This window comes from Carcharhinus amblyrhynchos, chromosome 1 (genome assembly GCF_965287045.1).
Source record: "Carcharhinus amblyrhynchos chromosome 1, sCarAmb.v2.hapA, whole genome shotgun sequence".
Classification (NCBI taxonomy): domain Eukaryota; kingdom Metazoa; phylum Chordata; class Chondrichthyes; order Carcharhiniformes; family Carcharhinidae; genus Carcharhinus; species Carcharhinus amblyrhynchos.
Genome location: NC_137324.1, coordinates 167,147,323 through 167,172,404, shown reverse-complemented (window position 1 = coordinate 167,172,404; position 25,082 = coordinate 167,147,323). Strand labels below are relative to the sequence as shown.

Genomic DNA, 25,082 nt, shown 5'->3' with positions numbered 1-25,082 from the left:
GTGAATCCGGAGACTGGGGGTTAGAGTGAATCCGGAGACTGGGGGTAAGAGTGAATCCGGAGTGGAGAGGGAGACTGGGGGTAAGAGTGAATCTGGAGTGTGACAGGGATTGGGATCAAGAGTGAATCCAGAGTAAGAGGGACTGGAGGTGAGAGTGAATCCGAAGTGTAAGGGACTGGGGGTAAGAGGGAACTCGGAATGAGGGAGGCTGGGTTTAAGATTAAACCTGAAATGTTGAACAAGAGTAGGAATGGACCGGGAGTAATGATTGAGGAGTAAGGAGCCGCTCAGAGTAAGGCGAGCAGGAACAAACAAATGAACCTGGAGTGAAAGGAGCAGGTGTAGAGAGCAAACGTGGTCTAATGGAGAAAGAGTGAGTGAAATCAAAATAAGGGGCAGCAGTAAGAGCCGATATGCAACGAGAGGGTAGGAGGAAGGAGGGAAGCTCCTGTACTCTCCTGCCTGTGAATCTGCACCCCCTTCATCCAGGCTTCTGTAGCTGGGTAGAATCAGATATTCCCTTAGCTACTGGTCAGCCTGTGCATTGTCCCATTTAACATCCCTTTGGTGTCTTCGAGGAGGGAGAATGGTTGGGTCTCCAATCCCACTGCAGTGGTCTACATTTACGGTGTCCACTCCTGACTTTTCAATTTCCTGCCACCCACTTCCTGCACCCCAAAGGGTGGGGTATTCATCACCAGGTTCAGTGAGGGCATAGGGTGGAGGGCATAGGGTGCCTGCAATTCCCATTGTCTCCTGGGTGTGCTGGGGATTCTCCAATCCCTAATCTCAATTTCATGTTTTTAGCTCCCGATCCTGACGGGACAGGAGTTTGGGGGTATATATATGATGGGTTTCCAGTCCTGCAATGTGCCATGGTGGGGTTAGGGGATGGTAGTCAGGGGCAAATATATTGCTGGTTTTCACTGGGACACAGTATTTGTGTTATATCCCAATTGTGCATAATACTGGCACAGCTGTGGGTCCTTAGATCTATATGGTGGGGGCGGGAGGAAGGGATAGGATATTTGCCTCTTCTCATTTCTTCCTTTTGCCCATTATCCAGCGTAGAACTCTCCTTCCTGTACTCTGTACCCTGTTCAGCCCTACGATCTTCTGCAATCACTCCACTTCTCCAAATCTTGCCTCGCGCTCGTCTTCCATTTTGTTCAGTCTCCTGTTGGTGGCTGTGCCTGACCCCTGACCTCTGCGATTCTCTGCCAATGTCACTTTGCATTTCTCTCTCTTTAAGATCGAACAGGTTAGGCCTATACTCTGGAATTCAGAAGAATGAGGGGAGATCAAATTGAGGTATGCCAGATGATAAACGGTATGGATAAAGTACAGGTGGAGCAGATGCTTCCTCTTGTGGGGCATTCTAGGACGAGAGGTCGTACCTTAGGATAAGGGGTAGCAAATTTAAAACAGAGTCGGGGAGAAACTACTTCTCCCAAGGGGTTGTGAATCTGTGGAATTCGCTACCCCAAAGTGTGGTGGATGCTGGGACGGTGAGTAAATTTAAAGGGAGTTAGACAGATTTTTAATTGGTAATTGGTTGAAGGGTTATGGGGAGAAGGCAGGAAAATGGGGATGAGGAGCATATCAACCATGATCGAATGGCAGAGTGGACTCGATGGGCCAAATGGTCCTATATCTTATAAACTTATGAACTCTTTCAAGCCTAGCTCTGACCAACCTTTGATACACCTGTTTTATTGTTTCCTAATGAGACTTGGTGGCAAATTTTGCTTGGTAGTTCTCCTGTGAAGTACCTTGGAATATTGTACTACATCCAAGGTGCTATACCAATGTAAGTTGCTTGTGTAAGTATTGTTTTTGGCAAGGTTACACAGAAAGAATGAGATGTTAAAATGTCAGCGACTATGAGTGCAGGAGAGCGTCCCCATTATTAATCTCCATTTAACATCTGGCCTGCAGAGCTGGGCCCCCGTGCAATTTGGTTGCAGAGAGCGGAGAGCGGCAGCGGATGGAGGATTTGTGGGGATTTCTGTTGAAGTTGCTGTCAATATGGCTGATTCTTGGGATCACTCTCATTATGCTGCCTGCCATGTTTGGAGTTTCATTGGGAATAACAGAGATCTACATGAAGATTTTAATCAAGACTCTTGAGGTGAGGGCCTTTATTCGATAGGGGATACATCACAAGTCAGTTGAAGACACTTTGCCTTTAGTTGTGGGGCTGTGTCTAATATTAGAAGAGAATTCTGGGGACAGGTATTTCTTTTTGTTTGATGTCTATTGAAAATTTTCTTATTTTGTCTGGCAAACAAATCCACACAGCACATTCCAATGCGACTGTTTACAGGGCTCCCCGTGGCCAGGGGACAAGCCACTGCTACCCTTGGCACCCACCCTGCCCAATTCCCATCTAATTGCACCAGTAATGGCGGTAATAATATAAAAACAGAAAGGCAGAGGAATGCTGCTGGAGAGCCAACTAAGCACTCAAGCAACGACAGGTATTTCTAAAGGGGTAAAATGGGACTTGCTGGGAACACGACCCTATTTCAACTCAAGGTTCTTCAACAGTTATTGTCCATTACAACACTTGCGATCCCCAGTGATGCATTTCAAGTTTGTATGGCATTTATTTACAAAGTGGAATGCACTGTAATTTTAAAGTGCTCTCGTTTTTCCCCCCAGTTTTAAATGGAAGCTGATCTGTAATGGGTTTGTGTAATGAGGAGCGAGCTGTTCAGACATCTGGTTTGATGGGTTTCCCATGTGTTGTTAGTTTGCTTTAAGGGGCGGGGTGCGACTAGAATTATCCTCAATGCTGCAAGCTTCTCTGCTGATAACTATCCAGCGACCACATCTGGAAATACATGCAGCTGGATGTTGGCCAGGTCAGGCTCCTCACTCCCCACATTCACTCCGCCCACTTCTCCTTGCTCCCACATTTATCATTGTACCTTTTGGGTAATATTGCTTTCACTTGGAGTAACTGGTGTGTGTTCAGTCCAGGAACAAGATGAGGACGAGTACAAACTAAAAGAAACCAATCCAACGTAAAGCTTATTTATTAGTGTCACAAGTAGGTTTACGTTAACACTGCAGTGAAGTTACCATGAGAATCCACACCTGTTCGGGTACACTGAGGGAGACTTTTAGCCGGCCAAAGCTTCTGACCAGCATGTCTTCCGAACTGTGGGAGGAAACTGGAGCACCTGAGAGAAACCCACAGAGACACGGGGAGAATGTGCTGACCTTGCACAGACCCAAACCGGGAATTGAACCCGGGTCCCTGGCGCTGTGAGGCAGCAGTGTTAACCACTGTGCCACCGAACGTTCTTCTGTTCTTATTTAAGTGAAATATGATCTGTAAAGGAGTGTTTCCATCATGCAGTTGTTGTGTTCTCTGAAGGAAAATAAGACTCACTGTCCAAAAGTAAAAAGATGGATTGCCTGTAAAATCTTCCATGATGTAAACTGCCACTTGGATATCATTTTGGCCTCATGAACCCACAATCTGCCCTTCATTCCAAAAAACATTTCATCCCTTAACCTTATTAACATGGTGTGAACAGTTTGAAAGGGGAACGGACCTTGATAAATATTGCTACACTTTTGCCTTGGCACTTCTTGGCAGCTTATTTTAAACTTTCCATCGCTGCTAGTAAGCTCAAGACTGAGATACAGAACCTTGAACGGATTCAATCTCTCAGCCCCTTAAGTTGCGGGAGAGCTGCTTTGAAGTGGGATGTAATTTTGTGTCTGGAATGTGAGTGATGCAATGGCTCAGGTAGAATTAAGGTGTAACTTGCTCTGGTCTCTTAAAAACAAAGCCAAATAAACCTCTGAAGCAGTGAAATTGTTCATTATAGGGAACAGGTTGGTGCCAAGGATTTTTTCACCATTCTTGATTTTGTGAATAACTACTTGAAAGTAATGCCGAACAAAGAGGGAAAGTGGAGAGTATCTAGCTTGCCCCTAACATGCACACTAACTCTCAATCCCTTACCTCCTCACCCTCACACACCATCCTTTGGGGGTGGCACAGTGGTTAGCACTGCTGCATCAGAGCGCCAGGACCCAGTTTCAATTCCAGCCTCAGTTCACTGTCCGTGTGGAATTTGCATGTTCTCCCCATGTCTGCGTGGTCTTCCTCCAGGTACTCCAGCGTCCTCCCACTGTTCAAAGATGGGCAGGTTAGGTTGATTGGCCATGTTAAATTGGCCAATAACCTCCCCTAGTGTTGGGGAGGTTAGCAGGGTAAATGCGTGAGAATACGGGAATAGGGCCTAGGCGAGATTGTGGTCGGTATAGACTTGATGGGTCAAATGGCCTCCTGCTGTGCCAAACATGCACAGTAGCACCCCTTCCCAATTCCCCCCCACACGCATATACATATCACACCTTCGCAAATCCTTCTATTATCATCACACCCTCACAGCACCCGTCCTCATTTACAGAGCAAAGAGCTGGGAGATGATGTCAGAGAGAAACTCCATAACTCAGCGGCATGGTGGCACACTCTTGTGTCACAGCTCCAGGGACCAGGGTTCAATTCCGGCCTTGGGTGACTGTTTGTGTGGAGCTTGCACGTTCTCCCCATGTCTGCATGGGTTTCCTTTCAGTGCTCCGGCTTCCTCATGCAGTCCAAAGATGTGCAGAGTAGGTGGATTGGCCATGCTAAATTGCCTCTTAGTGTCCAAAGGTCAGTCGTGGCAAAGGCATGGGGCTCTGGGGATGGGGGAGATGAGCCTAGGTGAGATGCTCTTTCGGGAGAGTGGGTGCACACTCGTTGGGCTGAATGGCCTCCCTTGGCACTGTAGAGATTCTGTGATTGGTTTGCTGGTGTAAGGATTTGGTGGGGAGTAACATCCGTTCGATGCGAGTCCCAGACATTCTGTAGAATGGGAATGTCTAATTGCATTCTGAGCTTCTCCTAACCGAAGTGTCATCTGCTTTCTTTCAGTGGGCGACTCGAAAAATACAAAAGAGAGTGCAGGAACTGCCAGGCCATCCTTATTCTCCTTCCAATGGTGAGGCTTACTTCCCCACTCTAGAAATGGCAAAAAATGACGGAAATGTGATATTTTATAACTCAAATAGCACATGGACAAAATGTGTATTGTTGGATGGAATGACTGAGGGCACGACTTCGATGCACTTTTAAAAAGAGTACTTTGTGAACTGACCAACAAGCTTTGTTTGTACAAAATCTAAATATGGAGTGGCTCTGAATTATCCTGAGATACCATGTTAGTGTACTACAGAGATGAGGAGGAATTTCTTTAGCCAGAGAGCGATGAATCTGTGGAATTCTTTTGCCGCAGAAGGCTGTGGAGACCAGGTCATTGAGTGTCTTTGAGACAGAGATAGATCAGTTCTTGATTAATAAGGGGATCGGGGGTAATGGGGAAAAGGCAGGAGAATGGGGATGAGAAAAATATCAGCCATGATTGAATGGTGGGGCAGACTCGATGGGCTGAGTGGCCTAATTCTGCTCCTATATTTTATGGGAAGCATCCTGTTTCTCTTTTCTCATTAAAGCTATGCCTTATAAGGACTGCACACTAGTTTGACCAGCAGAAGAGCAAGACAGGTCTTGTTGTGGGGTTCCGGTAAGTGTCACTGTCCAGCCTTTAGCTGACTCGGTGAGCTTCCATCCATTTGGGTAGAGAAACAATGAGAGAACATATGAAATAGGAGCAGAAGTAAGCCATTCAGTCCTTCAAGCCTCCTCTGTCTGCTGATCTGTTGATGTTGAGTTCCACATTCCCATCTCCTTTGGTTCTTTTGCCTAACAAGAATCTGACCACGTCCACCTTAAAAGAAAATGTTGTGCTTTACTGCGAACCCAGCACTGTATACTCGTCCGCTCAAAGCAGTCATGTGTTGGGAGACAAAGCAGAAATATAGAATATATTGTTTTTAGGTTCAACTTTAAAAACACCATGTAAATGAAAATCTCATTTCAGTCCAGACATCGCGACTAGATTTGAGCAAGATGTCAGAAATGATATTCAGGAATCTATCTTTCATTTCATAGATGTTCGTAGCATTTTCTGAATTATTGTGGCAATTTAACCAGGCAAGCTCCTCAGATAATTCTAGGGCTAACAACCATTTTCAAAGTCAGTGTACATCTTCGTTTGATAAGTTTACAGTCTAACCTGATGAGGGGAAGTTTCATTTGATCTTGTGTATGGGAACTGGTCCTGAGGATTACATGTGGGAAAGAGAATTTTTTTTTGGGCTTGTATATTAGATGGCACAGGGAACAAACTCCCACCGGAATTGACCCTGATGGATGCTGAGAATAAAATAAAACAAAGCAAACATCCAAGTTCATTTTTTTTTCCTGCTGTGCAAACTCCATCCAACAACTCTTGTTTACTAGCTGATGGTAACACTAAAACCTTCAGACCTGCCCATTTGGGACAACGCTGCCTGCCTGAGAGAGAGTTTCACAGGCATGAAGAGCGGTGTATGGGGGAGAGTTTTAAAATCTGAATAAAATTCAACATCATTGCTGTGATGTACCTCTTAATTATACTACACTTTGAGTATCCTTTATCTGAAACCAGCCCCCCCCTCCAGTTACATTTAGGATAATTTTGGTTTTCAGATAATCCATATAAACCAACATTACAATAGCTTAAGCTGGGGTCCCCTACACTCTAAAATAAATAAAATGGCTTGCAAAATAAGATGTATTTATTATTCATTGATACAGGGTACCTGCAACAAGTTTCTTTTTGAGATGTTCACTACAAAAATCACAAAGTAAACAGTGTAGAGAAGCATTTAGACTTTCCTGTGCTGAAAGGTTGATGAGGTTTTTAAAATGGTGCAGTTTTTGGATATGTTCAGTTTCCGGGTTTATAAATGGAGGATACTCACCGCCCTGTATTATTAAGGACTGTTGTGTAGTTTCACAGGAAATGATTGCAGGTTATTCGGCATCATTTGGGGTAGCTTGAGTCTGATGCCGCAAAATTGGTAATCCAACTTGTGTACAATGTTACACACTACAGATTTAAGCTTACCAGCTGTTCAAGCCCCGCTGCTGCAGCGAGGATGGAAAATTTGGCGTCCAGCCAAACCTTCATTTACTGCAGCGGGATCAGAAAATCCCGCCGGCGTGAACAGCCGTAAGATTCTGGCTGTCACTTCCATCTTCAAATAGCTTCAGAAAGCTTTGAGGAGCTGACTTGTGTCATGATCATTTTAATTCCTTTTAGACACTCTCTAATAACCTGGATGAATTTACGGGGGAAATGTAATCACAGTGTTTTGAATTTATTGTGATTATAAAGTGAGAGAGATGTGGTTTGGTACGTGACATCAGCGATCACATCTTGAATCTTATTTTGCTTTGATGTGTCCTTACTGGCGATGTTTCCATTGCTGGGTGTAATATACTCTCCATTCACCTGACGAAGAGGCAGTCCCCTCGAAAGCTTGTGAGTATTATCAAATAAATCGGTTGGACTAAAACCTGGTGTTGTCAGACTTTTCATTGTGTTTACGCCAGTCCAATGCCGGCATTCCCACATCATGTAATATAGAACACAAGTGGCATCACCAAAATGTGCGTCTGGTTGGGGAGTTTGTGTTCCCGGCTTTGGGTCCTTCCAGTTGTCAGGGGAAGAGTTCCACACAAGTCAGTGATGTGCAGATTAGACTTTCTACCTATTTAGGTGAACGTTCAACCCTCTTGTGGAATTCAACATTGCTGAAGGCAGCTGATTAGGCCCCATAATTATAAACTCCAGGAGGGTGGCTGTCCGTGCCTTCGGAGGCACCTGTTGCATCTTGTGTGTAATACACTATCACTTAAAGCAAAATGAAATACTACTCTACCAACACCATTAATCGCCATTGCCCACAAGGACCCATACTCAAGTTGCACTTCGAACTGCACCAGTGAATGTGATTAGATAAAGCTGTATTGTTCACAGATTTAAATGATAATTAGTGAAGATGGTTACCTTGCTGTACAATCTTGCAAAATTTATATTGCAGGCGTGCACGGTGGCCACTTGTCACTCACTACCCGTGCACGAGATAAGCTCTTATGTTGCGTTTGTGCAACATAAGAGCTTATCTCTTTATGGTTAATAGTTTCTGATCAAATGTTATGCATCACATTTTTCCAACTAGCGTCCCAACCAGATGAAGTAGAAAGGATTCGGCTCATTTACAACTGTTAATACCAAACCACCTCTCGTCTTTGAAGTTTGGCTTTGAATAATTAGAGGGAGAATGAACTGGTATCAGTTTTTGTCTTGCTTTTGTGGGAACCAGTAACTGATGGTTAACTGGACACCTAACTGGCATCACCATTGAGTTTTCTTTGTTGTCAAGAATGGAGCTATACATTGTAACTTTTTCTCCTTTTTTTGTAACTCTCTTATTTCTCTTAAAGGCTGCACATTCACAATTCAGATTGGTGCTGTCTGGGCTTGCTTTTGATAATTAGGGCAATTTGTAAAAGCTGTTAGACAGGCTCATCCCGTTTAGTTTAGCGTAGCACAGGGAAGTGAGAGGGAGCCTTTGCAATGATGGGATTGTCGGAAAACTGCATCTGCTTCACTAATAGGAAAGGTCAGGGAATCTGTCACCCCTTATCTGGTTTGCCCTGATTTGATTTGATTTAATTATTGTCACATGTATTAGCATACAGTGAAAAGTATTTTTTTTTGTGCACTATACAGACAAAGCATACCATTCATAGAGTACATAGGGGAGAAGGAAAAGGGATGGTGCAGAATGTAGTGTTATAGTCATAGCGAGGGTGTAGAGAAAGATCAACTTAATGTAAGGTAGGTCCATTCAAAAGTCTGATGGCAGCAGGGAAGGAGCTCTTCTTGAGTCGGTTAGTACGTGACCTCAGACTTTTGTATCTTTTTCCCGATGGAAGAAGGTGAAAGAGAGAATGTCTGGGGTTATGCTTTATTATGCTGGCTGCTTTGCTGAGGCAGCGGGAAGTGTAGACAGAGTCAATGGACAGGAGGCTGGTTTGTGTGATGGATTGGGCTACATTCACGACCTTTTGTAGTTCCTTGCGATCTTGGGCAAAGCAGGAGCCATACGAAGCTGTGATTCAACCAGAAAGAATGCTTTCTATGGAACATCTATAAAAGTTGGTGAAAGTCGTAGCTGACATGCCGAATTTCCTAAGTCTTCTGAGAAAGTAGAGGCATTGGTGGGCTTTCTTAACGACAGTGTCGGCATGGGGGAGACTAGGACAGGTTGTTGGTGATCTGGACACCTACAAACCTGAAGTTCTCGACACTTTCTACTTCGCCCCCACTGATGTAGACAGGGGTATGTTCTTCTTTATGCTTCTTGAAGTCGATGACAATCTTCTTCGTTTTGTTGACATTGAAGGAGAGATTATTGTTGCTGCACCAGTTCACCAGATTCTCCATCTCATTCCTGTAATCTGTCTTGTCATTGTTTGAGATCTGTCCCAGTATGACGGTGTCATCATCAAACTTGAAAATAGAATTGAAGGGAAATTTGGCCAGATAGTCATAGGTATATAAGGAGTATAGTAGGGGACTGAGAACACAGCCTTGTGGGGCACCAGTGTTGAGGATGATCGTGGAGGAGCTGTTATTGCCTATCCTTATGGATTGTGGTCTGTGCGTTAGGAAGTTCGCGTCTGCATGGGGTGGAATGTAAACTGCTGTCAGGATAACAAAGGTGACCTCCCGTGGAAGGTAGTAGGGATGGCATTTTAGCGTGGTATGACTTCAGACGCTCAACAGTGTCTGCAAGCCACTCAATTGCAATCAAGAAGGCGGCTCACTTTCGGGGCAATTAGGGATGGGTGTAAGTACTGGCTTTGCAACAATGTGTGAACAAATTAAAAAGTTTCAAAGGAGTGAATTCAAATCACGCCCACAATGGCACTTTGAAAATTTGAATGGGAAAACAAAATAAAGAGTGTGGCTATCTGACAAAGCCAACTGGTTTTTCAGGCAAAGAAACTTGCTATCCTGACCTGATATGACTCCAGTCTTGTAGCTGAACTGAAGTAGCCAAGCAAAGTCACTCAGTTGCTTCAAAATGCTCATTTAAAAGATGGATGTCGGCATTGCTGGCCGGGTCAGTGTTTCTGTTGTCCATCCCCAATTGTCTTTGAAAAAGTAAATTAGGGTTGGGCAATAAAAATCCTGGCCTTGTCAGTGATGTCTGCATCCCAGGAAAGGACTTTTTTGAAAAAAGCTGAAAGATTGACACTCTGAGGGAAACTAAGGATGGGCATTAAATGCTGTCCTTAATTGCCAGTAATGCCCATACCACAAGAATGAATTTAGAAAAAGAATGAATTCTGTGGCACGGAGGAAGAAACTGTAGCCAGTGTGGTAGGAGCAGACTTGTAGGTGACCAGAATTGATCTAAGTGGGAGGTGATATGGGGAGGTGATGGTCCAGTTGTATTATTGCTAGACTATGAATCCAGAAACACAGCTAATGTTCTGGGGACCCGGGTTCGAATCCCACCACAGCAGATGGTGGAATTTGAATTCAATAAAAATATCTGGAATCAGGAATCTAGTGATTACCATGAAACCAGTGTTGACTGTCAGAAAATCCCATTAACGTCCTCAGGGAAGGAAATCTGCTAATCTTACCTGATTTGGCCTACATGTGACTCCAAAGCCACAGCAATGTGATTAACTTTCAACTGCCCTTGGGCAATTAGGGATGGGCAATAAATGTTGGCCAACCAGCGACCCCTATGTCCCATGAACGAATAAAAAAGGAAGTACACCTGGGATTTCATGGGGTGTTTTAGCACAACTGGAATGTAAAATAGATTCTTGCGAGGAAAACATGTTTGTAACTGAGTTATGCTGTTTTGCAGATTTCTTTGGTCGTTGACCCAGCTTTGGGGCTGAATGGGCTCATTTTTAACCCTTCCCTCAGGCAAAGGATCAGCTCATGTCAGTTTCCTTTTGCACCAATAACGTGATGGCCTAGATTTTCACACAAAAATTTTGATGTGGCGTTATCCAAAGTCATCTGAGTGAGTTACCGACGTAACCCGGGTTGCCGGCAGTTCTCTTAGGTTTTGAAGCAGTCCAAGAAATGGTTTCAATAACTGGCTCACCACCACTACCACCACCACCTCAGGGCATTGGGGATAGGCAAACGGTGCCAATTTGTCAGCATTGCTTGCCTCCCAGGAGCAACTAATTAAAACGAACTGGATATTCAGAAGCCAATTTATCAGAGAGAGAGTGAGTTTATAATTTCCCATTGGTACTTATTCTGCTTTGATATCTGCGCTGCACCTGTTATATTTGTGTATTTAAATGCTCGACTGTTAACTCCACGTGGATGGACCATCTGTACGTGCCACACAGAAAACCAAAATTGGTGTTTAGAACTCTTTAGGGAAATGCTTTTATACACTTTCATTTTGAAGTATAGGAGAGGTTCTATCATATGTCTTTCTCTTCCTCCACCCTCCGGCCACTACTCCCCACAATGTATGTGCACACATTGAATTTTGGCTATTATTCTCCGCCAATTATCATTTCATTAGAACTGACAAGTGTTTATTATTGACTGACAGAAATTATCGAGAAGCGTGATAAAGTGTCGATGGAAGAAGAGATGATGGAATTGAGACGCTACTCGAACATGAACAGGCCCTGGCACGAAGCAGACTTTGACATGTCCGACGTGCTCTATTTCTCAAAGAAAGGATTTGAAGCCATTGTCGAGGATGAAGTGACCACTCGATTCAGCTCGGAAGAGTTGGTCCTGTGGAACCTGTTAACGAGAACAAACAAAAACTTCCAGCACATCAGTGTTCGCCTGACGATACTCTGGGGTCTGGGAGTGGGAATTCGCTATGGAGTCCTCCTGCCTCTCCGGTGAGTGCATAATAAAACTGAAGGGAAGTCCAAAGGTTTTGTACAGTGCTTCAACACTAGTTTGTGAGTACGATTCAAATGAACAAAAATATTTTAATGGATCCGAGGTACAATGTTCATACAATCATAAAATCCGGACAATGCAGAAGAGGTCATTTTGGCCCATCAAGTCTGCACTGACTCTCTGACAGAGTATCTTACTCAGTCCCTCTCCCCCACCCTGTCACCGTAACCCCACACATTTGCCATGGCTGATCCATCTAAGTAGTCATGATGTGGGAATGCCGGCGTTGGACTGGCGTAAACACAGTAAAAAGTCTGACAACACCAGGTTTTAGTCCAACCGATTTATTTGATAATACTCACAAGCTTTCGAGGGGACTGCCTCAAGAGGCAGATCCATCTAACCCATGCAGCTTGGGACACTAAGGGGCAATTTAGCTTCACCAATACCCCTCACCTACACATCTTTGGACAGCAAGGTACAATTTACCATGGCCAATCCACCTAATCTGCACATGTTTGGACTGTGGGAGGAAACCAGAGCGCCCGGATGCAACCCACAGAGACATGGGGAGAACATGCAGACTCCCCACAGACAGTGACCCGAGGTGGGAATTGGACCTGGGTCACTGCCTGTGAGGCAGCAGTGCTAACCACTGTGCCAAAACATCATTCACTGGAGTGAAGAAGATTTGGATATAGAGATTTTGTGATCAAGAAATGCTGCAGCTTGGTAAAATTTGTCGTGTTTCAGCCAGTCACCAAAAATGGACGACATGGCACATGGACTCAATTTTCTGTCGTCAGTGAGTGGTGCATTTTCCGTTTCATTTTCTGTTGATGTTGATTCTGCAAATTTTCCTTTGTGCTTCCCCTTCTTAACATCTCCTTTCCTCCCTCCCATTTGATGAAGCAAGTTGATGATCACAGCTGATTCCTCCCTCCCCACAGTAACAAGAGGCGCAGAGATCTACATAGAATGTGCAGCACCGTAACAGGCCATTTGGCCAACTAATCCATGCTAGTGTTTGTGATTCTCATAAGCAGCCTCCTACTCTATTTAAGGTGGGGAGATGCCAGCGTTGAACTGGGGCAGGCACAGTAAGTAATCTCAAACACCAGGTTAAAGTCCAACAGGTTTATTTAGTTGCACAAGCTTTCGGAGTACTGCTCCTTCATCAAGAGAGTGTAGGATTTGTTTCACAAATGGGCAACTGTAGACACAAACTCAATTACAAGATAATGGTTGGAATGCAAGTCTTAACAGGTAATCAAATCTTTACAGGTACAGACAATGAGAGTGGAGACAGGGTTAAGCACAAGTTAAAGAGGTGTGAATTGTTTCCAGCCAGGATAGTTAGTGAGATTTTGCAAACCCGGGCAAGATGTGGGAGTTGCAGATAGTGTGGCATGATCCGGGGTGAGGTCATCCTTATGTGTGCGGAACTTGGCTATCAGTTTCTGTTCAGTGATTCTACGTTGTCGTGTGTCATGAAGGCCGCCTTGGAGAACGTTGACCGGAAAATCAGAAGCTGAATGGCCTTGACTGCTAAAGCGTTCCCCGACAGGAAAGGAACACTCCTTCCTGATGATTGTTGAGTGGTGTCCATTCATCCATTGGCGTTTGCATGGTCTCGCCAATGTACCATGCTACAAGACACCATTTTTCCTGCAGCGTATCAGGTAGACAATGTTGGCCAAGTCACAAGAGTTTGTACCGTGTACCTGGTGGATGGTGTTCTCACGTGAGATAATGGCATCCGCTTAAATGCAGCTGTGTTATTTGCCACTATTGTTCCTTTTGGTGGCAAGTTCCACATTCTCGCCTCTTTGGGTAAAGGAGTTAAAACCAAAGAACAAAGGAAAGTATAGCACAGGAACTAGCCCTTCAGCCCTCCAAGCCTGAGCCAATCATGATACACTAACCCAAACTATTAAAAAAAACCTCTGCCCTTACTCGGTCCGTACCCCTCTATCCTCTCCCTATTCATGTACTCATCCAGATGCCTCTTAAATGTTGCTAATGTGCCTGCTTCCATCACCTCTTCTGGGAGCACGTTCCAGACACCTACCACTCTGCATGAAAAACGTCCTTTGCACATCTCCCTTAAACTTTCCCCTCTTGCTTTGAGCCTGTGCCCCGATGTAATTGACACTTCCACCCCAGGAAAGAACCTCTGACTGTCCACCCTTGGGGGAAAAAAACTGACTTTCTACTGAATTATTAATGAGTACCTTGTAATGATGGCTAGTGATGGATTCTGCTAGAAGGCATGTGTCCCATGTCTCTGTATTTTAAGCTGTTCTCTGCTGGGATGTCAGAAATGGTTTGTGCATCATTCTTTACAATGGCTGTGCCTCAACTTTATTTGCCCACATTTGTTCTATTTGCTTTGGTACTCTTCCTTAACAAACATCGATTGACTTCAGATTTCCAAAATCCTTTTATGTGAAAAGTGCTTTCTGATTTCGCTCCTAAGCATCCTCTTTGAAGATTACGTTCCCTCGCTCTTGACTTTAGAAGTGGCTTCTCTCTATGCACCTTATCATTTCAAACACCTCACTCAAATTACGCTCAGCCTTCTAGACGCAATGGAAAGTAAGCCAGTTTATGCAATCTGTCCCAATAGCTTAACCCTTTAAATCTTGCATTCACCTTGAAATGGTGTCGAAAGTCCAGAAATGGTGTATGTTGTGTATGTAGCATTTGTAGTGAGGTTGGACTCTTAGCTGGTTGGCGTGCTCTCATTGTCTGTCTGACATTGAGGTTCCTTGTGCAGGACTTATCTGTTTTATCATTTTACTTCACCTGGGACCACAGCGATGACTCACCAGGGAAAGTCTTTATTATTTCGTTACTGTCCATCAAACTGCAGAGTAGGCCAGGGATTAAATGGTTGAATCATAATATAAATGGGTGGAGTGTTATCCCAGCTTTGTGCTGATGGTTGCTGTTGCATGTTGTCTCTAACCTGCATTGTAGCAATTTCAGATTATCTCGCTGACCAAGCACACATTCTTGGGCTTTCTGGTTCTACTCTTATGTTTGTTAGGTTCTGGATCAGATGTTGCTATTTTAAGTTTGCATAATTCAGCAGTTGCTTTGCTTTGAGACCTGAGGATGTCTGTATCACTATCACATCTCCAACTTGGTATGAGGTCTAGCACCTGGAAACCCTGTGTCAAGATCAGCACCTTTGTGTAACACATCAGCACGTTTTAATGTGGTCAAAATGATCCAGGGCATTTCAAAGCCGACCCAGTTTGCAATGTGCAGACAATGATTTTCACTACCTGCTTGTATGCGTTGGGCTGCTGCTGCTCAGTTTTGATTTGAGTCCGAAATATTGTTAATCTGTTCTCAAGCAGAAGCTATTCAGCGCTAGTGAAATTGTGAACATGGTTATTAGGTTTATGGAATTGAAAGGGGTTTAATAATTTGGATTACAGTGCCAGTTATTTTGCCTCCCACTTCACAAAGCTTCAGACATCTAGACTCCACAATCTCTAGCACTTGATGCTGAAATCAGCACACACATGGAGAAAACTTGTGTCCAAGCTGAATAAGAGTGTGGAACAACAACAAGCTGACTGAGAGCACCAACCCATAGGGCAGCATGGTGGCACAATGGTTAGCACTGCTGCCTCACAGCGCCAGGGACCTGGGTTCGATTCCTGGCTTGGGTCACTATCTGTGCGGAATCTGAACGTTCTCTCTCTGTGTCTGCTTGGGTTCCTCCCAGGTGCTCCGGTTTCCCCTCTGAGCCCGAAAGACGTGCTGGTTAGGTGCGTTGGCCGTGCTAAAGTCTCCCTCAGTGTACCACCCCCGCTACAGAAGTGCTGGTTAACACAGAATTGCACATGAATTGCACTGTTGTAGCAATGCAGAGCTGGCAATCCAACTAGTTCGCAGCACTCTCCAGCAGGGACTGCAACACCCCCTCCCTCCCGGACTGAACCTGCAGCGCTGCATCCGCCCTGCCCCTCCCTACCCCACCCTACCCTTAACTGCAGCCTGCAGCCCTCCCCTCTCCAGGGCTGAACCTGCAGCCTTACTGCTGTGAAGCAGTGTTGAAATTCTAGAACACTGCAAACAAGTGCAATTTATTTACTGGTCATTTGCATGAAGTATGAGTCAATGGTTATTATCTTCTGCCATGCAGTGAATTAGTGACAAGACCATCCAACATGTTCTCTCTGCAGGATCACTTTGGGTTTGATTGGCATTAGCTGGCTGGTGATTGGGACCACTTTAGTAGGACAGCTGCCAAACAGCAGGTAAGGAAGAGTGCATGTTGTAGATGTGTATCATTTCAGCGGGGAGGGGGAGGTTACTGATCATCCTCAGGAGGAGAAATGTCCCCTTATGATTCGTACCCAACCCTCTCCACCCGTCTTGAAATACCGGGACCACCTTTGCCACCACTGAGTTCACTTGACAAAAAGATGATTGAATTGAAACTTTTCTGGTTAAGCTCGCTGGATAAACTCATTTGAGGTTATCGACAGAGTTTGCTCCTGTGGGTTTCAATAATGGGCTCCTTAGCCCGTCACAATATCCTGGATTTTCTAGTTTCCCACCAGGGGAACGCAAATGAAAATTTCACAGCTGGAGAAACGCAAAACAAGAGAGAGAGAGAGAAAGCGAGAGACGCAAAAAAGTTAGCAAGGAAAGAGGAGAATCTGTGAGAAAGCTGCTTGTTTGCACTTTTTATGATTTTGTACATGGCCGTTGACCTCTGGCCTATAAATTGTCCAATGGTCAAAGCTCTGGAGATGGGAATTGTGGGATACTGTAAGAGGAGGGGGTGGGTGTCACACCTGATCTGGGGGGAATAGAGAACTGACTTGTAAAATATTAAGACTGAGACACCGCGCAATGAAACCCCAAGAAATGCAGTGTGTAACTAATGGGCAGAGTGCAGGTGGAGACTCACAATGCATTTGTTTACGGAGGTGCAAACAGAATGCTTCGTAGTTCAGCTTCTCTGCTGTGAGTGACCTGCTCCTATTCATGTGCTACAATAGTGTGTTTGTTTCTCATCCTTGCTGTTGGCTTGGCTTACCCAATGAAATCCTGACATGGAAGCATGTCTGGGTGCAGCTGCTAAAGGAGGAAAAACAGGTCTGCATTTATATAGTGCCCTTCAGAACGTCCCAAAATGCTTTTACAGCCAATGCAGTGAAACTGTAGCCGATTTGTTCAGGGAAAGCTCCTGTTTAAAGAAATGTAATAATGACCAGAGAATTTGTTTGGTGATATTGCTTGAGGGATAAACATTGATTAGGCATTTGCAAAACCTTCCCTGTTCTTCTTCCAAACCCTTGTATGGGATCTATTGCGTTCACCTGAGAGAGGAGATTAAGCTCGAGTTTAACCCCTCCTTTGAAAAAGGGTGCCTCTGACAGTGTAGCACTCTCTCCGAACTGCACTGGAGGGTTAGTCTAGCTTTTTTTTCAGTTCAGCTTTCTGATCTAGGACTTAAACTATCACCTTTCTGACTCTGAGGGCGAGTGCTACCAATTGATACATGGGTAACGCTGAGGCAGGATGTTTACCATCAGGCCTACCACAGGAATCAGAGTGGGCGAGGGCTGGACCTCGGGTGGGATTTTACAGTTGTGGGATGAATAAGGCCACAAAATCCTGCCCAGAATCTCCAAAACATATTGAAAAAATCCTTCCCATGCTGAACCAATGAACTGGAGCAAAGATCATTTTAGATATAAAATCTTGAACTCATGCCAGCACAAGCAGTGGGGTAGTGGCAGTTTTTAAAGTGAATACACTTAATATAGGGGATGTACTTACCTGGGTGCATCCAGCAACATTGGCCGAAAATTTCCCAGGAATCGTAATGGACAAGACAGAAAATTTGGCAGATCAGCAGAAACTTCCAGCCTTGGGGATGCACATTGACATTTAATAACATCTTCCAGAATTTACGTGAAATATTTTGTGCGTGAGCATATATATCTACAGCTGGGTGAGCAACCAGACAGTGAATGCGTACATTGTATAATTTCTTAATCATTTTAATGATGTTATTTTGAGCTTAGGCATTATTGTCACTGTTATTGAAATGATGCTATGATTTGGGATGCTTTTGATACGATGGTTTTATATTCCTTTGCCTATTCAAAGTAAGCACCTTAGTTGAGGTATTGGGCAAAAGGATATCATATGAGTGCATTAAACTAGGATCACCGACAATATTTCTAGACTTAAGTTTAAAATCCAATCACCGATCATACAGAATATCATAAAACAAAACAGAGACTGTTGCACATCTTTTGTCATCAGAAGGTGATTGGGGCAGCACGACAGTTAGCACTGCTACCTCACAACGCCAGGGGCCCGGGTTCAATTCCCGGCTTGGGTGACTGTCTGTGCGGAGTTTGCACATTCTCCCCGTGTGGGTTTCCTCTGTTTTCCTCCCACGTTCCAAAAAGACGTGCTGGCTAGGTATATTGGCCGTACTAAATTCTCCCTCAGTGTACCCAACCAGGTGCCAGAGAGTGGCGACTAGGGGATTTTCACAGCAAGTTCACTGCAGTGTTCATTTGAGCCTGCTTGTGATGCTAATAGATAAACCTTTTAAAAACTGCAAACATTTTTGAAATTTGTTGTGTTGCATGTTTGGAACCAGGATCTTAGCTTCTCGGTGTCAAACAAACGAGCATTTAGTTCCCCACACCTCTGTGCAAAAGTTACTTTGACCTGGTATGCTTGAGTTTTTCAAGCATATACCAAAGTCCACTCTCTGCCACATTGGAGCTGTTGTCAAAGTTCTCTTTAACCTGTTTCCTAATAAACATTGAAGATAGTGATCCCTGTGCTCAAACTTTATGCAATTTATCCATTGAGGTAATGAGCTTCATTTATAGGGAGGGGATAGCTTGACCTTGGGATTGGACATAGCTCGGCACAACATTGAGGGCTGAAGGGCCTGTACTGTGCTGTAATGTTCTATGTTTCTATATGAATTAAAATGGAAGTAACTTGAAGTTTCTCCCTTCTCTTTTCATCCCTGCAGTGTGAAGGTATGGCTCAGTGAACTTGTTCACTTGATGTGCTATAGAATATGTGCACGAGGACTGTCTGCAATGATCCGCTACCACAACAAGTGAGTCTGCAATGGTCAAAAGTCCACATAAGTGATTATTTAAATAAAAGGCCAATTTAAGAAAGGGCAGTTTCATCCAAGAAGAAACAAAAAATCGATAAAATGCAAAGATGTAATGTCCTGTTGAACTGATATGAGGACCACACAAATAATTCTATTTAAGTCTTATTTTCTCTACAGCACAGCCAGCATTGTCTCAATGGGCTGAATAGCCTCCTTCTGTACCTTTGTGACTCTATTGCAAGAAGACTGGTGGGGATAGGTGATACAATAGATTGACACATTGGGTTCTTTTAACCCTTGGGGCCAAAGGTTTCAAATCCTTTATGGAAGGACCGTCTCCCTCCACTAACAGTATTGGTTCACATGACAGAATTTAAGCCAATCTCAAGCTTGTCCAGTTCCGAAAGGCCTCAACAGCAAAGCTCTTACCTGCTCCTAATTTCGAACACTTGGCATCAAAGTGAGACCTGAGTCTGGGGTGACACCTGCCAGGGACCTAGGTTCAATTCCGGCCTTGGGTGACTCTGTGGAGTTTGCATGTTCTCCCCATGTCTGTGTAGATTTCCTCCGAATGCTCTGGTTTCCTCCCACAGTCCAAAGATGTGAAGGTCAGGTTGATTGGCCATGCTAAATTGACCCTTAGTGTCAGGGGATTAACAGGGTAAATGCCATTGTTACGGGGAAGAGCCTGGGTGGGATTGTTGTAAGTGTAGGCTAGATGGGCCTCTGGCCTCTGGCGCTGAAGTATTCTATGAAATGGTGAGGCGATGCTGTAGAATTTGGATGACATGTTAAACCAAAGTCCCCACCTGTCTGCTTGGGTGAATGTGTAAGGTTCTGCTGCACCATTTTGAAGAAGAGCAGGAGAGTAATCCCTGGCGTTCTGGCCAATATTTATCCCTCGATCAACATAACCAAATAGATTACCTGGCCATTATCACATTACTGATGGTGAGAGCTTGCTATGCACAAATTGGTTCCCGCATTTCCTATGTTGCAACTGTGACTATATTTCAAGAAGTATTTTGTTAGCTGTGAAGCACTATGAGAAATCATTGGTCATGACAAGTAGGACATAGATGCACATCTTTCTCTTTGTTGTAATGGAGGTGGGGGATTTGGGTTTATGCTACGATATTGGAGAAAGTTTCTTTCCGTTGAATCTACAATAACAGATCTGGGAGTGGTTCATTGTGACATTGGACTATAATTCCCCATTAATTTTACCAGAAAACTCTTAGAAAAGGTGAGAGATTTCCCATTTTGTACTTTGACTGTCAGGGATCAGTTCATGCTGCCGGGTGTGAGAGTGTTCACTTCAGCAGCAGTGATTTGTGACTTTGAGCAAAATGTTCATCAGATTCAGCAGAAAAGCAACAATAACATGAGGCAAAATTTTGCCTTCCCTTGCTGTTTGCTGGCACGGGGAATGAACGGAAAACTTTCTGGATGAGCTTCCCGCTAATTTCCTGACCTCTCCACAATTTTACACTGGAATGGGTGAGGTTGAGAAAGGCCCCCCCTGCCCTTGTCCTAGCTGGAGGCCTTTAAGTGGCTAATTGTTGACTGTTGAAGGGTTGTTTCCCATCATGAAATTTGAGGCTGACAGGAGCTGTTCCAGGGAAGAGGGAAGCTCAAACATAGAATCCCTACAGTGCATTTGGCCCATCAAGCCTACACCGACCACATTTCCATCCAGGCCCTATCCCCATAACTCATGCATTTACCCTACTAGTCCCCCTGACACTGAAGGGCAATGTAGCATAGCCAGTTTGGACTGTGGAAGGAGATCAGAGCACCTGGACAAAACCCACACAGACACGGAGATAATGTGCAAACTCCACACAGACAGCGACCCTTGCTGGGAATCGAACCCGAGTCCCTGGCACTGTGAGGCAGCAGTGCTAACCACTGTGCCACCCCAACATAAACCGGATTCGAGCCTCAGGGCCTGGTCGCCAAATCTTACTTGACCTTGAACTCCTGAGACTTAGGCTTGGAGGAACGTTTGCCGTTGCAGTGCTGTCTGCTACAGGGGCTGGAGAGCTACCAAATCAATTTGTCCAGTAGCTCTCTAAGTTGGGACTTCCTCCCAATTGGGATCAGAGGTCCCACCTCCAGCCTGTTGGAATGTTGAATGTAGGTTAAATACATCATCAATTTGATTAAATTGGAGCATTTTGAGATTTGATTTGACAGAGCTTCAGGGTTAAGTAGCAATATTGTACAGTCTGGGCACAATATCACTCTCGTAGCCTGAAGTGTGTTTTTTTTGGATTGCACAGAATGGTGTTGGCCATGGTATATGTTTTAATGCTCAACTGGATTTGATTTTCATCTGGTTTCTTTTAAACATAACAAACAAATGGAGTTCTGCAGTAAAATACCTCAGGTACCTTCGCGGGAAATTGACACTGCATCACCCAAGGAGATGCTGGAACTGGTGACCCAAAGCTTGGTCAAAGAGAGAGACTTTAAGGGGCGTCTTATAGGAGAGAGGGAATTAAAAGAGATGAACCTTGAGGGAGGGAATTCCAGAGCTTGGAGCATACGCAAACGAAAGCATTCCTGCCAATTTTGGATTAAAATCGGGCAAAAGCCCAGAACTGAAGTGATGCAGAGATCTCACAGGGTCATTGGAATGGAAAGAGGCGTGACTGAGGAAGGGTTTAAAAACAAAGTTGAGAGTTTTAAAATTTAGGTGCGATTAGCCAGGAGTCATGGTAGAAATATAAAGGAGGGGTGACCCAACTCTTGGGGGGTGGAGAGGGAGGAATTAAGGGACACACATTGACATTGTAGAACCAAGAAGGGGGTTGCTGTCCAGAGTTAGGATTTGGGCAGCTGAGTTTTGGGTAAGTTAGAATCATTGAATGCTTACAGTGCGGAAGGAGGCCATTTAGCCCATCATGTCAGCACCGACCACAATCCCATCCAGTCCCACGTATTTACCTGCTAGTCCCCCTGACGCTAAGGGGCAATTTAGCATGGCCAATTAATCTAACCCACACATCATTGGACTTTGGGAAGAAACCGGAGCACCCAGAGGAAACCCACAAAGGCACGGGGAGAACGTGCAAACTCCAAAAGGACAGTGACCCAAGTCGGGAATTGAACCCGGGTTCCTGGCGCCGTGAGGCAGCAGTGCTAATCACTGTCCCACCATGTCAGTGGATGGAAAGTGGGAAGTCTCAACAGGGATCTTGGGTTCATGTCGCACTATCTGTAACCCCCATGACTAGCCTGGGTTTGCAAAACCTCACTTACTGTACTGTCTGGAGACAATACACATCTCTTTAACCTGTGCTCCTTCCACTCACATTGTTAGGCACTTTAAGACTTGAATAGCAGGTTAGGTGTAAAGATTTGCATTCTAATCAGTAATCTGTAAACTGTCTGTGCTGTTATATGCACTGTCTGAGGCCAGAGCTCTCCATTCACCTGACGAAGGGGGAAACCTCGAAAGCTTGTGAGTTTACTATCAACTAAATCAGTTGGACTTAAACCTGGTGTTGTCAGACTTCTTACAGTGGGAAGAAGGTCAGGGAATGGGGGGGAATAGTTGAGGCAAGAGGGTTGGACAAAGCTTTCAGCAGCTGATTGCCTGAGGCAGGGATGGAGGTGGGCATTGGGATAGATGGTCTTTGTGCTGGAGTGGATAATGGAATCAGTGTCTCATCAATACCCCTCCTGTAATTTGATTCAAGAGTTAACAAAGTACAAATGAGTTTTTAATAGCTACAGGGTATAATTTGTTCATTGAATTTTTTCAATGCTATGAAAGAATGTCATTCCGTGTGTATTCTTGTTTCATTTCAGATACCTGTTGTAGATTATGTTGGGTTTTGTAAGTCAGCTAGTTTGAGTTCCATTGTTGACCTGGGTGGAAGGTGGCAGATTGGGGAAATTTCGGGGGTGGAGAGAGATGAGCTGAAAGTTCAGGGACGTCGCCAAACAACAGTGCTTTTCAGCTCATGTAAGAACAGTGAAATAATCACAGATATTGAAAGGAAAAAGGCAGCACAGTGGTTAGTACTGCTCTCTCTCAGCATCAGGGAGCCAGGTTCAAATCCTGGCTTGGATCACTATCTATGTAGAGTTTGGATGTTCTCCCTGTGCCTGTGTGTGTTTTCTCGGTGCCCTGGTTTCTTCCCACACTCCAATGATGTGCGTGTTAAATTGATACATAGAATCCTACAGTGCAGAAGGAGGCCATTCGGCCCATCAAGTCTGCACCAACCACAATCCCACCCAGGTCCTATCCCTATAACCCCATACATTTACCTTAGCTATTCCTCCTGGCACTAAGGGGCAATTTAGCATGGCCAATCAATCTAAACTGCACATCTTTGAACTGTGGGAGGAAACCGGAGCACCCGGAGGAAATCCACGCAGACAGTACCCAAGCCAGGAATTGAACCTGGATCCCTGGCGCTGTGAGGCAGTAGTGCTAACCATTGTGTCATCATGCTGCCCTCCGTGCTAAATTGTCTCTTAGTATCAGGAGGATTAGTCGGGTAAATATGTGGGGTTATTGAAATAGGGTCCGGGTGGGATTGTAGTCGGTGCAGACTCAATGGGCCATTAGGATTCTGTTAGGATTCTATGATTCTTGCATTCAGGTTGACACTTTTCTGGCACCTTTTTGTACTTTTTATTCTTTCTTTCTAACCATGTCCCGTTTTGATTTTTACGTATTTTTAAAAAACCTTTTCTTTTCACCTAAGAACAGGCCCTTCGGCCCTCCAAGTATGCACCAACCATGCTGCCCAACTGAATTAAAATCCCCTACCCTCCTGGGGACCGTATCCCTCTATTCCCATCCTTTTTGTGCAGTTATCAAGCCGCCCCTAAAAGTCATTATCGTATCTGCTTCCACTACTTCCCCTGGCAACAAGTTCCAGGCACCCATTGCTCTCTGTGTAAAAAAAGAATATCTGCCTCGTATATCTCCTTTAAACCTTGTCCCTTGCACTTTAAACCTGTGCCCCTCAGTAATTGACTCTTCCACCCTGGGAAAAAGCTTCTGGGAGAAAGCTAAAATGAATCACCGTTCTCTAACCATTTTCTAATTTAAAAACTCCTTCTAAAGTCTTTCCTTTCTTCTCTGCTCCCCCTACCACCCGACTCCAGTCTGCCTGGAGATGAACGCTGGGTTTTCACTATTAGAAACTAACTATCAAAAGAACAGAATGTGAGACTTAACCTGGTCACCAATTGGTAAACTTGTTGGTGGCCCTGGGGCTTGTCCGGAGTGTTGAAGAGTTAAGCTTTTAGCTCAGCGACCTCTGGTCTTTCATTATATAATCGTGGGTAAACAGTGTTCAGCGCAGCATTCCTGTAAATTACAGGGTGAGTCTTTGACATACATCAGAGTTGGCAACAGCAGTGCTGGCATGAACGCTAGTGGCTTTTGCAACCAAATAAACCTGTTGGACTTTAACCTGGTGTTGTGAGACTTGTTACTGTGTTTACCCCAGTCCAACACTGGCATCTCCACATCTTAAAATCGTGATGCCAGCCAGCAAGTATTTTAATATGAAAGAATAAAATCATAGAGTGCAGAAGGAAGCCATTCGGCCCGTCGATCCACTAGAAGGAGAGACTAGAACTCGAAGGCACAGCCTCCGAGTGAACCCTTGAAACTGAAATGAGGAAGAATTTCTTCAGCCAGAGGGTGGTGAATCTAGAGAACTCATTGCCACAGAAGGGTGTGGAGGCCAGGTCATTGAGTGTCTTTATGACAGGTTTTTGATCAATAATGGATCGAGGGTTATGAGAGGAGGCAGGAGAATGAGGATGAGGAGCATATCGGACATTAACGAATGGTGGAGCAAGCTCGATGGGCCGAATGGCCTAATTCTGCTGCTAATTCAGCACTGCCAATCCGTCTAACCTGCACATCTTTGGACTGTGGGTGGAAGCTGGAGCATCTGGAGGAAACCCGCGCAGGCATGGGGAGAACATGCAGACTTCACACAGTCACCCGAGGCCAGAATTGAACCTGGGTCTTTGGCTTGTGAGGCAGCAGTGCCAGCCACTGTGCTGCGCTAAGATTTAAGATTTTCTTTAAGATTTTGAGT

At 44.7% G+C, this 25,082-nt stretch overlaps 1 protein-coding gene across 1 annotated transcript in view; it reads left to right on the top strand.

The window, feature by feature from the left end:
• The first annotated feature begins 1,779 nt into the window (after nucleotides 1-1,779).
• Nucleotides 1,780-25,082, top strand: part of gpat3 (glycerol-3-phosphate acyltransferase 3) — a 44,274-nt gene continuing 20,971 nt past the window's right edge. Inside the window, exons 1-5 of the mRNA XM_080195035.1 lie at nucleotides 1,780-2,131; nucleotides 4,940-5,006; nucleotides 11,563-11,866; nucleotides 16,073-16,147; nucleotides 18,907-18,996. Of these exons, the coding sequence (XP_080051161.1) occupies nucleotides 1,988-2,131; nucleotides 4,940-5,006; nucleotides 11,563-11,866; nucleotides 16,073-16,147; nucleotides 18,907-18,996 (680 nt within the window). The 5' untranslated portion in view covers nucleotides 1,780-1,987. The remainder of the gene's footprint in view (nucleotides 2,132-4,939; nucleotides 5,007-11,562; nucleotides 11,867-16,072; nucleotides 16,148-18,906; nucleotides 18,997-25,082) is intronic.